The sequence below is a fragment of the Alosa pseudoharengus genome, unplaced genomic scaffold (genome assembly GCF_046254945.1).
Source record: "Alosa pseudoharengus isolate Yale_2024_CS ecotype anadromous, Long Island Sound unplaced genomic scaffold, YU_APseudo_1.1 YU_APseudo_1.1_scf_6, whole genome shotgun sequence".
In the NCBI taxonomy this organism is placed as follows: domain Eukaryota; kingdom Metazoa; phylum Chordata; class Actinopteri; order Clupeiformes; family Clupeidae; genus Alosa; species Alosa pseudoharengus.
This window is the reverse complement of record NW_027468848.1, coordinates 30,901,817-30,918,177: the sequence shown is the minus strand read 5'-3', so window position 1 is coordinate 30,918,177 and position 16,361 is coordinate 30,901,817. Positions and strand designations below refer to the sequence as shown.

The following is a 16,361-nucleotide window of genomic DNA, read 5'->3' as shown; positions in this document are numbered from 1 at the left end:
AGTAGTGCTACAAATGTATAACAAATGTCCTACCTACTCATGGCAAACAGTATATGAACATACATTACATTACATTTAGCAGACACTTATTATGTAATGAATTAAATCTAAGAACAATGACAACAATGTCCCAGACTTTTACATGTTCTCAAAATGATTCATCTGTTGAGGTTACACATATGTAAACACTTGCAACATCCTGTGCTTGTTTGGGACTGAGGTTAATCTTTGACATAATGCTGTCCACTGTTATTCTGAAATCCGACCACAGTGACTGGATCAAGTGGGGAATTGCAGCAGTCCAGACTCAAGAGATGAAATTCCTGTGTTTTATCCTAATATCCATCTCCGTAGGTTGGGCAGAGGACAGTGGTATGGCTGTTTCCAAATTAATACTAACATTTCATATTTTGACTTGTAGGGCTCTGCAAAACTCTGACCATACGCATGTTTGCTCTCTGACACTTGATGATCTCTCATGCCAGTCAGCTTTCTCTTTGGCCTGTATGATTTCCAGTGGTATTATGACAAAGAAAGTGTTTAACAGGAATACTCCTGGGTAACAGAATAGAAGTGGCCGGCAGTTGGAAAGAGTCTGCCATATCAAGTGAAATCCAAGTCTTGTGAAAGTTAATTCTGGTCTGCGTTGTGGTTTTACATTTCCAACAAAACCTTTTAGGAACTCTATGCTATGTGTGCTCTATAACTTTTTAGGAACTCTATGCTATGTGTGCTCTATCTACAGGACTGAGATATGAAAAAGAAAAAGTTTGTGAACAGCTTCATGGCATGGGGAAGCAGAAATTCAAAGGACTGTATGTATATTTATTAGAACCATTCATTCCTGTGTCTTTTGGTTCCTCTTGTCCTCTTAGCTCTTGTGTCTCCCATGAGTAGGTTTTGCGTATGTGATTATCTCTGAATACATGCTATATGGAAGTGGATCCACCACATCACATTTACAATTTCCAATATTAGACAGAGTAATTTATAATAAAGTCAATATATGTAACATACAATTGGGATGTAATGGACATGCTGCTCAACTATACTCATACTGCACTTAAGTGATAAGGCATAATGTAGCAATCTACATTCTGGAAATTTAAACTATTAGAAATTGACATATTTTTGCTTTCACTCTCCATCTATGCATTTGTGTGCTAAAGGGAACACTGAAGTATTTGTTAACAACAAAAATACAGAATCGTTAATTTTTGTCCAGTTCATATTTCATGTATTGCTTTAGTCAATCTTGACAAGAATACATGAAGTGTGGCAGAACCCAACCTCAGCTATTTAACTGGTCATTCAGATTCTAAGAATCAGTTTTTGATGAGAGTTTTATGTGTTCCATTATCAAAGACCTGCTCGGAAATCCCTCTCTGTTTGTGAGGAGCCAAGCAAACATGGCTTCAGGTTAAAATTGCCTTTCTTTTATTTCATGACTAGATGGATAGATAGATAGATAGATAGATACTTTATTGATCCTCAAGGGGAAATTCAAGGTATATTCAAAGATGTAATCGCAGAGAGTATTCACCCCGGTGTCCTCAATTTCAAATAGGCCTACCTCAAACACACACATCCAGGCGCTTTATTCTCACACTTTATTTGGAGGAACAACTAATTTGCCAAGATATAGCCTAGTGTTCCAGAACCACGACCGGTTCCCTAATTCTCTACAGAGACTCTTTGAAAAGCTTTGCCTGCAATGTGGTATTTGAAGAGAACTCTCTGTATAATCGTTTATTTATTTATTTCCTCGTTTGTTTGCTTGCTTGCACTCTCACATATTCGTTTTCCCGCCTGTCTAGCTTCATAGCCGTTTACAGCCAGAAGTTCCCCAACAGCACCCTGGAGGAGGTGACATGCCTGGCAGACGAGATGCTGAAGTTGGGCGAAAGGTGTTGTGTGGAGGGGGCCAGTGCAGACTGTTACGACAAAGGGGTAAGAGCCACCACCAGCCACAAGTCTCGCGCCCGCAGTCTGGCATCAGTCTGGCACATGTGTTGTTTTACAGGTGGTTGGTTGCAGAGCTGGGAGCGCCCAGATAATATATGTGAAGAGTTCAGCTCTAAATGAGCTCTAAATGCCACCTCCGTCAAAAATGATATAATGATGGTGATGGTAACAGTCTGATTGTTTGGAGGTTGAAATATGTTACTGTAGCCAAAAGTTCACATTCCTGCCAATGAAGTTGACGATTACACTATGCTAGTTGAGAATAGATCTGGCACAGCCCATGTGTCATTACACAGAAATTAATTTGTGGTTATTGAAAAATAGGTAAATGAACAATACATTAATTCCAAATGGTATTGCTAAATGTCTTCCATGTTGGCTGCGTTGTATCTACAGCTAGCCTATATGTTTTAGCACAACCTGCCTTTAATGCAATCATTAGGTTATTCTAATCGGAAAAAAAACAGCAGCTGTTGAAAAATAATTGCACCAGAACAGTGCCCCTGCCTCATTACTGCCACTATCTCAGTGGACTTTGTTCTCAGCTAAAAGGGCAGCATTTGATTGGTGTACTGAGGGACTTGAAAGAGTTTGAAACAGTTAGTTGTGCTGATGAAAAAGGTACATGCTAAGACTGAGGACATAATTGTGGCTTGATTGATTGACTGACTGACTGATTAATATTGTCAAATCAAATAGGCCTAAGTAATAAATTACTAATGGTAATTACTATATATTCACTTTTTAGTAATGTAATTACTATATTTTTTGCCTATGTCTAGGCAACAGAAATTTCGGACAAATCTTGCCAGGCCGACTCACCGTTTCCCAAACACCCAGGCATTACCAGGTGCTGTGCCAAGCAGGATGTGCATGAGAGGAAGATGTGCCTGGCCTCCCTGCACTACTCCGCTGAGGAGCTGCCCTCCCTCCTAGACCCCACCAATGAGGAGATGTGCGAGCAGTACACGCAGGATCCGATTGGCTACTCCTTCAGGTGAGCGACCCATGATGATAGGGTGGTGATAGTGTAGTGGTTAAGGAGCTGGGCTAGCATGCAGTATCCTGAAAAGTTGTGGGGTCAATTCCCGGTTTCCACCATTGTGCCCTTGAGCAAGACACTTACAGTAACCCCAAGTTGTTCCGAAGACAATGGATCTCCTAATATAATTGACATGTAAGTCGTTTTGGATAAAAAGCGATGAATAAATGTAGGCCTAATGCAAATGTTATGTATCCTATGTAGTTTTGGGTTTTATCGGTTTCCCCTGAAGTCGCAGCACTTATATTGAAGTACTTATATTTTAACTTGCCGTTGTAAATACTTCTCATGGCATAAGCCCTTCCCTTCCTGGACTCTACATGTGCATTTGTTTTGGTGCCGAATGACTAGCAACAGGAGGAGACACCATATCTACTGACCAGTTAATGTTTCACGATTCTTGCGAGATATCAACAGCGTGCTGCCAGCCCGGCAGTGCCAGCTATGCTAGGTATGTGATTCTCCCGTAGACTATACTATGGATTCTCCCTATTACAATTTGTTTACCTACCAAATGACTTCGAAGATGTAATTGAAGTATTCTACATTTGTGGTGGCAGAGGTTTATCTCGGATATAAAGCCACCGTTTTGTCCCCAGAAATCCACAATCACCTAATCAGTGGTTAAGTGGGATTTGGCAGATGGGGGAACCCTGAAATCCAGTGTCGGTGCAATGGGGAAAAATGACTCACCGTCAAAATAGCTCCCATATTGATTTGTACCAGGGTGTCAATAGACCTAGAACTGCACTGGGGCACAAGCACCCTAGGGGGGTCCGGGGGCATGCTTTAACGTCAAAAAATGCTGTATATTTTAACATTTAAATGCATCAATCTGGTGCACTTTGAAAGGAAATTCAGATGTTAGACTTGCTTATTTTTATGGATGGAAATATTTGTGCTGTAGCCAAAACTGTTTTGCACACACAGGTGGAATAGTTATGATGATGAAAGCTTACAGCAATAAGTTCACAACTACAAAACATATACTGAGTTTCACAGTTCAGAAAGGGTCAAAAATAGTGTACATTTCAGCATTTCACACTGAAATTATGCATAAGGGGTCACCTGTGTTGTACAGCTAGTTAATCTAAAATAAGCTAGTTATCTTAGTCATTGTAATGGCCATCCATAGGCTACATGGTATAGCTTCCTTTTTCATAATGGGCTAGGCTACCCATCTAGGAATGTATGATTTGTGTTCCCTTCATATGTTTTGCATTAATGTCACTAGGAAGCGTGCCAGTAGAAATATCCATATCTCTTTAGGTAGGATTGTCTGTAATTTGGCAATATATGAACCATGATGGTGGGATACTCTGGCTAAACAATTTACAAACATGTATGTAGACTACTGACATAAAGAGTTTACATTTCGGCCCACAGTTGGAGACCATGTAGAAATTTGTTGCAATTTCAAAACCGGATTACTCGGGAATCGATTATTGTACAGTATATCCTTTATATCCTCATATTCGGTAAGGCCTGCTGTTTATTGTGATTTATCACCCGGAGAGAAGAAATACTCTTTTCTGATTGGCTGGCGGGGTGGCTTTTAATTCTGAATAACGGGACACCTATGAAGTCGATCTGGTAAAAAAAAGTTGAATCGCCGTTCCATATCAATGCTTATGAATGGTAACTATAACAACCATAGTATGCTTCGCAACAATGGAATCAACTGTAAACAAGCTAACTGTCCATGCTATCGCTGTTATAGGGCCAACAAAAGTTGTAGCCTACAACAAGCTGAACTAGTGGGCTTCTTTTAAAACAGAACCGCGGGTTTCCTTTGTGTGCAATAAAGGCATGGCTTTACAGTGGCAACCGGGTGATAAGCTGGATAACGGCCTCCGCTGCGCGTCGGGGAGTTCTTTGCCCCTCGCCCTCGTCCATTAATTCCGTATAACAGAACACCTCGAAGGCGGTTATCCCTTACATATGATTTGCCATGTGTTGAGTGAAGAGATTGTGAGACATGTCACCAAGAGTAATGGGTGTGCAGAATTCAGATTAAATTTCATGCAAATTCAATGTTAATTTTTTCGCGAAACATTTATCAGAGGAACTTGCCGCTAATGTAGTTTGAAAGCTTAGATTCCGCTCGTTCATGTGATAGGTTTCCTTTGTGGACAAACTGCATTACCAACGTGTTTTCCAATTAGGAAACAAGTATTAATGGACAATAGCCTATTTTTCTCTGCTAGCCTAATATTGACAAGCTGGAGTGCTAGCCAGCTACCTTGCAGTTAACCTAATGTTCGTCATTGACCAGTAGATGAACAGCTAGAGCCATATAGGCTACAACAGGCTTTCCCGCACACTTTGCAGTTAAGGCGGCCGCCTTAGCAACACACGCCGCCTTAACTAGCCTACGTCGTCGTCAAAAATAAATAAATAAATAAATAAATAAATAAATCACGGGTACATCACCACTGAGCTAAAAGCCCAGGCTTCCAACTCAGCGGTTAGAAGCGTTCTTAAAGGACAAGTTCGGTATTTTACACTTAAAGCCCTGTTTTCAGATAGTTTATGATTAAATAGAACGTTTAAGATTGAAATTTGGACACATGCTGCTGTCCTGAGAATTTTCGGTTTCTGTGGTAGCGCCCCCCCTCCTCCACAACGCTGCATAGGTGCACTGGAACAATCCTTCCTAAACTTTCATTTATAAAGACGTGAAACTCACCGAGTGGTCAGGGGTGTTCACTGATATGCTCACACAAAAATCGCTGCAAAAGATTCTTTCCAACAGGTTTTATCGTAGTTTTTGTCCAACTCCATTGACTTGTATTGGATGTGCTGTGGTACGGTATTACTCCGCTGCCGGAAACGGATATGGGGTTGTTTGTATTCTTTCTGTAGTCTTATGAAGTCGCAGGAATCGTACTACGCTATCCAAATTATTGTCACGTCCAACCATGGCTAATGCTAAAATGTCTTGGAACTTGCACGATGTGAATGATGGCCTACGTGAATCATTACGTTTTCATCATGAAAGTTCCACAGCCAAAAAAATAGTAAACGTACAAAATCATGTAGCCAAATTATTCTTATGATTATGATGTGAACATGACAGGTTATGGACATAACAAATAAGTTCATTTTCCGCCTGTTACAAACGTTACGTTACAAAATGTCAACCTTACCCCAAGTTCTTCCAACTCTGTCATCCCAGGAGGTAATGTGGGAACCGCTGTATTTCTCAGGCGAAAGAGCTTTTTGGGCGATTTCTTTCGACCTCCAGCAAAGTTCAGAAAAATGCAGACCGCAGAGACACACGGTGATCAGCTTTCTGCAGATTCTCAACAGGTGTGCTCACATCCAACCCCAGAAATTCCAGCCACAACTTTAGCCTTTCTGGATCGTTGAAAGGAAGTCTGTGACAACTTTTTTTGCTACGAATTTTCCCGCAATTCGGAACTGCACTGTTGCTGTTGCAAAATACTTCAAGACAGCGATCTTCTGCTTCTTCTGTGTATTCAATGAAATGCCAGTGGTTTGCTTGTAATTGGCAAGATGTAAGGTGCATTATCGCCACCAACTGGGCTGGAGTGTCTATTATTCAAGCTCTCAACGGAAGAATGTACGGGTGAGGCGTTTGGAAAAATAGCTCCACAGTTTTACAAGGCATGGTAAAACACCTGATGGAAAGCATCTTTTGCAGCGATTTTGTGTGAGCATATCAGCGAACACCCCTGACCACTCAGTGAGTTTCACGTCTTTGTAGACGAAAGTGTAATGCGTTTTAGGAAGGATTGTTCCAGTGCACCTATGCAGCGTTGTGGAGGAGGGGGGGCGCTACCACAGAAACCGAAAATTCTCAGGACAGCAGCATGTGTCCAAATTTCAATCTTAAACTTTCTATTTAATCATAAACTATCTGAAAACAGGGCTTTAAGTGTAAAATACCGAACTTGTCCTTTAAGGTTAGGGCTGTGAGGATTTACACGGGCAACTAGCACGCTAGCTCAGTTTGCCTCCGTTACACATGAATTGTTTTTAAATGCCGTAAATCCTCAATTTATGACCGGGTTCTATTATACTTATTCTATTCTACTTAGGCTGCACAAAGCACAGCTTTATTTGGGGCAGGCTTAATCGAGGCAGGTCTTTATTTCTACGTTTTATTGTGAGGCATGCGTTTCCTTTGGAGCGGCATACCAGCGGTAGGCTATCAAAAACGATTTTCGGTTTGGTTTGGGATTTAATTTACTTTTTTGGACTGTTTGATTATATTGCTACATGTTGGGACTGATTAGCACTGAAATCTGGGGGGTATTTGATGGTTTACTATTTTAAATTTCATGTAGGTTAGTTGGTCGAGGTAGAGTATCGGGAATTCCACCCGATGTGTTTATTGCGAGACTGACAGTCGCTTTAATTAATTAATTGAACCTGCGCTGTGCTGTAATGGAAACCTTATTGCATATAGCCAAGTAGGCCTACGGTAGCCTAAATTAAGTTTTTTTTTTTAATTATGCATGATTTAGCCTACTTTTTTATTTGATTAAATTCGTAGGCTGGAATGCCTGGCGACAACAATTGTGTTTAAATATAGTGGCTTCTCTGGCAAGCTCAGAAGGCAAGCGACTAGTTTGAGCGCGACGTGTTGAGACCCATTAGGACTTTTTATTGGCAACAGTATTAACCCAACCAACAATATAAAATACTAAGAAGAGCTCTTTAATTTCATTGAGTTAAATCGAAACAATGTTGTTTAGTGCTCGTGGACTGATAGCCATATGCTACTGGCAATTATCCTCCCGGCCATAATTTGAGGATTTACGGGTAGGATATGCCTCCGAATCGTGTGATGCGTCCAAACAGCAGCATCTGCTGGTTGAATGTAATTGCGCTATCTGTCATTGTTCGCCAAACATTCTAATCAAAATTGTAAATCTTACACAAATGTATAAAATAATCTAAACTTCATTCACTCTCCGTGTATAGATCAAGACAGACTTGCGGAACAGGCTGCAGGGCAACAGTCTAACAGCCTGCATGAAAATAAGCATAAATGGTCTTGTAAAAGAGTGCAATTACCAAAGGGCCCTTGTTGTTTTGCACTTTCTTTTGCAATTCAGTGTTGTAGTCTGTATAGCCTAGTGGTACCGGGGCAAACCCCACCCTACCACCTTGACTAACACATTTTCTACGAGAAACCCTGCTACAGCCCTGCATGTTGTCATGTTTAAATTGTGGAATTTTAACATTAGGCCTACTTCACCTTCGACTTTAACTTTCCTCCAACATCTATGTGCTCTGGCTAGAACAGCAACTGTAAACACAGCGACTTCATCTGCATGTGTGAACCGACACATGTGCACTCAAATCAGACAGGAGGGACAACATGGGTCAGGGGGGATAACAGGTGTTTGTGAAGGGGGGGCAGGGATATTAAGCTAAATTTTGATTTGTTTAACACCGTGATCCTGAAGGAAATTGGCAAGCTGCAATTTGACGGTAGGCCTACAGCAAAAATTATCCCACCATTTATTTTAACAATATCATCGCGCTATATCGTTGGTATAAAATAATATTTTTATTTATTAATTTATCTGTGGTCGTGGAACTGCGTTCCGCCCCACTTTAACCCCTGCACCTAATAGGCCTACCTAACAGAGCCCGTTTATGGAGAGCTGGGTCACTATTAACTCCATTGTAGGCCTACCTACAATCTGTTGCAGTTCCGCTAGGGACGATCACGAATAAGTGCAAAAACAAAGGGGGTCTATGGAGCTAGATGGCTAAATTTGTCTCTTTCACCTGGTTGTCGTTGAAAAATCGAAGATTTGATTGTGGTTTCTGCAAGCTCAATATGGATTATAGGTCAAAAGTTGAATGAACGAGTACTTACATCCTTTTGATTTCTTACAGGTTGGGTCGTTGTTGCCCACAACACACTAGCTTTCTGCTAATGAATGACGTCATTGACACATTTGAAAGGCTTTTTAGAACAAATAAGTGACTCAAAAATATAATACTCTGCTGTGTGTATTTTCTCTGCCTCCTCTTTCGATGCAACATTCAAATTTCTGGGCAAAAAATTATATCCCGAGAAAAGTGGATTTTGAGGGGTACGGCTCCATAGACCTCCATTCATTCTGCACTTATTCGTGAGCGCCCTCACATGATGGAACCAGAACAGGAACTGCAACCAGTTCAGAAACCAGAAGTTTTCTGAGAGTGGCAGTTCTCCCCTTATTAGACATTCTCTGCTAATAACAAAACAACAACGCTAAAGGTCAAATGGCTAAACTGTTGCTAACTGGACAAAAAGGTCAGATGGATAAAGTGATGCTAACACAATTGGAATGTAGCTAACTACACTAATGTATGGCATAGAATGGCATAGAATAGATGTACAGTACATGCAAACCCATACTATATCTTCCACAAAATATCTTGAAATGTGTAATTTTCAAGGAGTGAATTGGACCATCTTTAATTGTTGTAACTGATGTGCCCTAGGAGCGTTGCATTGAGAGCCTGTCTACAGGGCATCTCTTTAATGTTGAGTCCTCCTGTTTATCAGTGAGATCCCTGCTCATTTCAGTGGAACTTTCTTATTGCATTTCCTCCTTTCGCTGGACAGTAATCAACATTGAATCGTCTGCATGCGCCATGTGGAACGCAGTAGCACATGTTGCATCTCTTGTGCACACACGATAAGACCATGATAGAACAGAGCCGCATTGATCTGCGTCAGTGCCCATGGCAGTGAGCATGGCAGCAGGGGCGTCGGATTGGCGGTAAAACCAGTACTAATTACTAGGGCACTAAGCGGAGAGATGGGGCTTTGAAAAGTCTGGAATATATTTTATTTTACCTGTATAATAAAATGTTATAATAAATGTCAGATGAAATGTAAAGTTAGTGTATGGGCTAAATAACTTGGTCTTGGATTGACTGACTACATTTTATACACAATAAAGTGAAGACTATCTAAGGTCTCACGCACCCACCCCTTGGAAATGATACTATTGAATGCGCCAAATGGTTTAGTCCATCTGCACGCATTTTGTTTATGTTAGTTCAGTTGAGCATTGGCTAGAGGGCAAACTGTGCTGGTGTACAAATGTATTGGGAAGATTCATATGTGTACGCTACTCACTGAGACGACATCCATTCTGATATATTGGCAAGCATGAAAGGATCCTGTAAGGCATGCTTGATGAACAGAACTGATTGTGAATGCCCTACATTGGTGTGATTGGATGCTTGTGGCAGGAGAGCCCTTTGAATCAGCCTTTGTCAAAACAGTCGTCAGTCTGATCTGTAGAAGCAGTGACATTTCCAACACTTAAAGGCTTTACTGGTCTGCACCAGCAGCTCTGGACAATCCTGTTGCCCCCACCTTCCTTAATGGTTGTCTGTAAATGAAGCCTCAGTTAGACCCAATAAACTGTGTCTCCTGCGGATGGAAAGTGAGAAAAGAAACATGCTCCTACTTTGCATTCTGGCATAACCCCAGTATACACTTGGAAGACTTTGTGGAAGAAGTGATTTGTTTTCGCTCTACTTCTTAGCTGGATCCTGGGCACCATTAAGATTTCTGAGGTCAGCTATAAGAGCTCATTTGTTTGTTGACGTGCTTAAAATTACATTATGACTTATGATATTAAGATAATAGCCATGGCAGTATGATGAGGCAGATGATCTTGGTAAACAATACAATTGACTAATTCATAGAGTAATTCATCCTGAGAATGCCAAGTGTCAGAAATTAATTTCCTAAAATAACATAATTTTGGAATAAAAATGGTTTGTGAAGCAGGCATCAACAGAGAGCAATGCTTCAATGTTCCAAGAAGAGGCGAAATGATGAATTTTAACTAGTTATATTAATTGTCTGCATAGCAGTTAGTTATGTGTTGATTGCCTGCATACCACCATCAAGTTAACATGACATTAAATTAATGACATAGAGATATAAAGCAGTGGTTGAGCGGTTGAGCTTGTGTCTATAATATAACAGTACCTCTACCATAGATGTGTTCACAAACTCGGTTGGATATGATATGCCAAGCGGGTCATTCCACGTCAATTCAACCAGGGCCCACGCACTTAGGTCTCAAAAAATTCTGAAAAAATTACCAGGTGTACCTATGTTACCCAGGAGACACACTGTAAAATTACTCTTATGTAAGATCAATACTTTCCAAGATACAGCCAGTTTTACAGGGGGAGGGGGGTGTCGATTTTGTTCGGGCTCTTTTTTTTGTCAAAGTTCACAAGCCCACAGCGCAAGAACTAAACCATGTAGGAGGCTCAAATTTTGCATGCTGGTACATAAATAGGAATAGTATGTAGCAAAATCGTCACGTTTGGTCTGGATAATCCTGCATGGTCATAGCTGTCCCTCAAAGTTGATACAAATTTTATTGGAGTTTTTGGCTGGGCTCTGTTTAAGCCTTCAGAAGACATATTTGTACTCAACATAGGCTCTTGATTTATTTTCCTTACTGAGATAAGTAGAAACACTCTCACAAAAAACAATGAACAGAAAATAAATTCCTTCAGGGTCTGAACAGCAGACCTTACAAGTCTAAAAAATCATTTTGGTTCTCATTTTCAGAGCACCTAAACACCTTGTGGGAATATACAAAGATTTTTTAAATAAGATTTGCATAAGACAAGTCAAATTGGTGTTTTCAAAAAGAAGGGATCATGGAGAATAAAGAAAAACATATTTAAAAAATCTTTGTATATTCCCACAAGGTGTTGAGCCTATGTTGAGTACAAATATGTCTTCTGAAGGCTTAAACAGAGCCCAGCCAAAAACTCCAATAACATTTGTATCAACTTTGAGGGACAGCTATGACCATGCAGGATTATCCAGACCAAACGTGACGATTTTGCTACATATTATTCCTATTTATGTACCAGCAAAATTTTAGTCTCCTACATGGTTTAGTTCTTGCGCTGTGGGCTTGTGAACTTTGACAAAAAAAAAAGAGCCCGAACAAAATCGACACCCCCCTCCCCCTGTAAAATTGGCTGTATCTTGGAAAGTATTGATCTTACATAAGAGTAATTTTACAGTGTGTCTCCTGGGTAACATAGGTACACCTGGTAATTTTTTCAGAATTTTTTGAGACCTAAGTGCGTGGGCCCTGGTTGAATTGACGTGGAATGACCCGCTTGGCATATCATATCCAACCGAGTTTGTGAACACATCTATGGTAGAGGTACTGTTATATTATAGCCACAAGCTCAACCGCTCAACCACTGCTTAATATCTCTATGTCATTAATTTCATGTCACGTTAACTTGATGGTGGTATGCAGGCAATCAACACATAACTAACTGCTATGCAGGCAATTAATATAACTAGTTAAAAGAAAGTATTGATCTTACATAAGAGTAATTTTACAGTGTGTCTTCTGGGTAACATAGATACACCTGGTAATTTTCTCAGAAATGTTTTGAGACCTAAGTGCGTGGGCCCTGGTTGAACTGACGTGGAATGACCCAAGCATAATTCATTGAAGAGTTATATATAAGAAGTCAGTTATTTGTGAGTGTTTTTACACCACCACTACACAGGATCAGGACGGAGGTATCAGAGTAGGACTGGTGTCACTATGACAAAATTGTTAGGAGAAGTTGTGCCAAAAATGGACGGAATAAAGGGGGAGAAGAACACTTCAGAATATAACTGTGGGACGTCATCAATTATGTCACTACAGGAAAAAATAGGCTAAATAAATAATCTCTTTACTGTACATCTTTGTTCCAGTTTCCTTTGTGTACACTAGTTGAGAGAAATTAATTCTCCTCTGTCCACTTGTTTGCAAAGCTTCTCATAGCTCTTCAGACATTATGCATGTGCACGGTGCACCCTTTGGCATCCTTGAAGTGTGAAGTTCAATCATATTCAGATCAAACCTTTACGTGCTATGAATATCCTCTTAAACATATAAATGGCAACATGCTGTAGACTTTCAAGGGAGACTGAGACGGACACAGAAATCTGAGGTTTAAAGGCAAGATTCCTTATCCCATTCAAGGCACGATATAATATGCAACACACTGCATTGCGGAATGAACGTCTCACTGTCTCTTTGACCCAGACGCGATGCTACACCATGCATTCTACAATACGTTGTTGATGTACATGTGAGACAATGTTAGACCAAGTTCATGGGCGACACAGAGTACACGCTATGTCTCTTTATGTCTCCAATCTCCAACCTACCCTTCCTCAGCAAGATCCTGGAAAAAGCAGTGGCTGCCCAACTTCAACACCACATGTCCCACCATAACCTCTATGAACCCCTCCAATCTGGCTTTCGACCCCACCACAGCATGGAGACAGCGCTCCTTAAGATCATGAACGACCTCCTCATAGCTGCAGACAACGGCCTCATCAGCCTTCTCATCCTCCAATCTGCAGCTTTTGACACAGTCTCCCATACCATCTTGCTTTACCGTCTCCATGAACACTTAGGACTCTCTGACTCCGCTCTCTCCTGGTTTCACTCCTACCTCTTCACTAGGACGCAATACATCACTATCAAGGATTCCAACTCGACCCCAGCTCCAGTCAACCACGGCGTGCCCCAAGGCTCAGTGCTTGGCCCCCTGCAGCTGTTCACCATCTATATGCTCCCTCTCGGCCAGATCATCCGTCAGCATGGGCTCAGTTTCCACTGCTATGCTGACGACACCCAGCTTTACATTAGCGCTAAACCATCTACCAATCTCCCTCCCCTATCACTAGTTCACTGCCTGCATGACATAAAGACTTGGATGGCCACCAACCTGCTCAAACTCAACAACAACAAGACAGAGCTCATGGTGGTGGCCCCTCCGTCTCTGTCCAAGAAAGTTGGGGACGTCTTATTGAACATAGATCGCTCACTCCAAGCTCACATCAGTAACATCACCAAATCCGCCTTCTTCCACCTCAAAAACATCTGCAGACTCCGGCCCTCACTGTCAGACACTGTTGCGGAGACTCTGACACATGCCTTTATCCAAGGGCGTAGGTTTGGTCTTAGCTTTGGTGGGGACACATCCCCAACTCCTGTTGTCGCAATACCAACATTATTGTTTCAATACCAATAGTAAGTGAAGAATCTCGATACTTTTGCGATTTTTTTAAATTTGATTTGGTTTGTGTGATTTGTGAGATCATTCACATCAGTGGCAATCATGGAATTTGATTGACCCTCCACACACACGCATACACACATAGAAAGTGGTTATCATCAGTGTTGGGAAAGTTACTTCAAAATCGTAATGTATTACTCATTACTGTCATTTCAAAGTAATTTGTTACATTATAATATTACTGTATCTGAATTGTAAGGCATTACATTACTATTGTATTAGCCTACTTTTAAGTTACTTTTACCAAAATATCTAGAAATATGGATTTGGAATTCTAAATGCAGTTTATTATGCTCAATGCAGCTCATTGCACTTCTAATGGAGGGCGATGTGGTATAACATAATGACTGAGCTAGGCTTAAGGCTAACAACAGTAGAATGCAATAGGCGCAGTGATGTCTCATGATGCAATACAAGGAACAATCATAGCCAGAATTTTGTTAAAAGCAGACCAAAGGTCGAAGTCTGGTCAATTGTGATAGAAATGCTGTAACTTTAGGCTTAACCTAAGATTAACCTAAGTATGTCATCATATGGCCAACTATAAGGATGTAATCTGCCTGTTCTCATGGATGGGTAGTATTTCTGAAACATGTAATATGTATTTCAAATACAAAATAGTATTTTGTCGTTTGTATTTTATGGAGTTGAAGGAAATGGCTCTGTATTTAGTATCAAAATACTTTATTGGTGTGTATTTTTGCATTTTAAAAATACTGCAAAATACTGTATGTGAAAAACACTAAAATGGTAGATCCTACACACAGGTGTAATGAATAATTGATAATTAGGCAACAATGGTTTATGTTTACCGCAATCAGTTAATGTGAGAACAGCTGTGTTCAACGACACTCCCAGCTTTTCAGTGACGGCTATTGCAGAACCGGCAACCCAGGTTACAAGTCCGAAGCGCTAACCAGTAGGCCACGGCTGCCCTGAAGCACTGGTGTGAAGTCGTACGCAAGTAAAGATGAGCAAGTTTACCTGTGCAACTTCACATAAGGACACCGACAAAGACAACAATGTCCTATTGGCTCCATGCCTATCTTTAACAGAAAAAATTTCAGATATCTCAATGAACCACAATGACATCAATAGATGGTAAGGTGTTGAGTGTGTTTGAATTCCCTTCCTTGTAGCATACTTATCTGCATTCCACAGTGGGGAGAAGTTCACCTTGTTTAATTAAATAACAATTCTATTTCCTTATTAGCTGCATACTTGAGGTTGGAGATATTAAGGCATGTCAAGTTTCTCACATACTGGAACTTCAAGACACATAGCCTTATGATTTTCTTATTCAGTTCTGCACTGGACTTGAATTACGAAATTCGGCATAGAAACATAATTATGATTTTGGCCTATTGATTAATGTGGTTAAGTATAAGTATATATACTCTTTTGATCCCGAAAATGTAATCTCTGCATTTATCCCAATCCGTGAATTAGTGAAACATACTCAGCACACAGTGAACACACACTTATCCTGGCGTAGTGAGCTGCCAGCAACAACAGCAGCGCTCGGGGAGCAGTGAGGGGTTAGGTACCTTGCTCAAGGGCACTTCAGCCGTGCCTACTGGTCGGCATTCGAACCGACAACCCTCCGTTACAAGTCCGAAGCGCTAACCAGTAGGTCGTAGATAAGCATCAGCTAAATGTAAATGTAAATTCTTGAATTATTTTTAATTCTGATCACACTACATGAACTTGCATACGGTATACTATTTAGTATGACAGGGGCCAAATTGTATTGTTTTTTACTATATAGTTTTAATAGGCTAAATGTTTGGGATAAAAAAGCTTTTTTGCAGTGCTTCCATACTTCCTTGAAAAAAGTATTTTGAGTATTTTCTAAATACAAAAATACAGTATTTTATTTTGATACATTAAAAATGAGGGTAGGCCTATTAGGTATTTTATTTTGAAATACATTCTGATGTATTTTTGTCCATCCCTGTCTGTTCCCAGCATTAGCACAACACGGCGATGGTTAGCTTGTCACCTGTGACGATATATGCTAGGCCTAAGTGACTGACCTATCTGGGTGCGTTTGGAGATGCCTCATGAACGTTGTTGAATAGGCTTAATTTATCCTGGTGCCACACACCTTGCATGTCGCTGTTCGCTTATTTCCTCTGTGCATGAAGTTATTGTAACCGAAAATAATAACTAGATGTACCGCAGAGCGGTACAAAATATGACCGCCGCCCAGTCCAGCACATTTTTTCCACAA

The 16,361-nt window shown here is 40.6% G+C and overlaps 1 protein-coding gene across 1 annotated transcript in view; it reads left to right on the top strand.

Annotated features, from left to right (window-relative positions):
* Positions 1–1,268: 1,268 nt before the first annotated feature.
* The window catches only part of gc (GC vitamin D binding protein), a 35,907-nt gene continuing 20,814 nt past the window's right edge, over positions 1,269–16,361 (top strand). The window contains exons 1-3 of the mRNA XM_076271359.1: positions 1,269–1,273; positions 1,818–1,950; positions 2,748–2,962. Of these exons, the coding sequence (XP_076127474.1) occupies positions 1,269–1,273; positions 1,818–1,950; positions 2,748–2,962 (353 nt within the window). The remainder of the gene's footprint in view (positions 1,274–1,817; positions 1,951–2,747; positions 2,963–16,361) is intronic.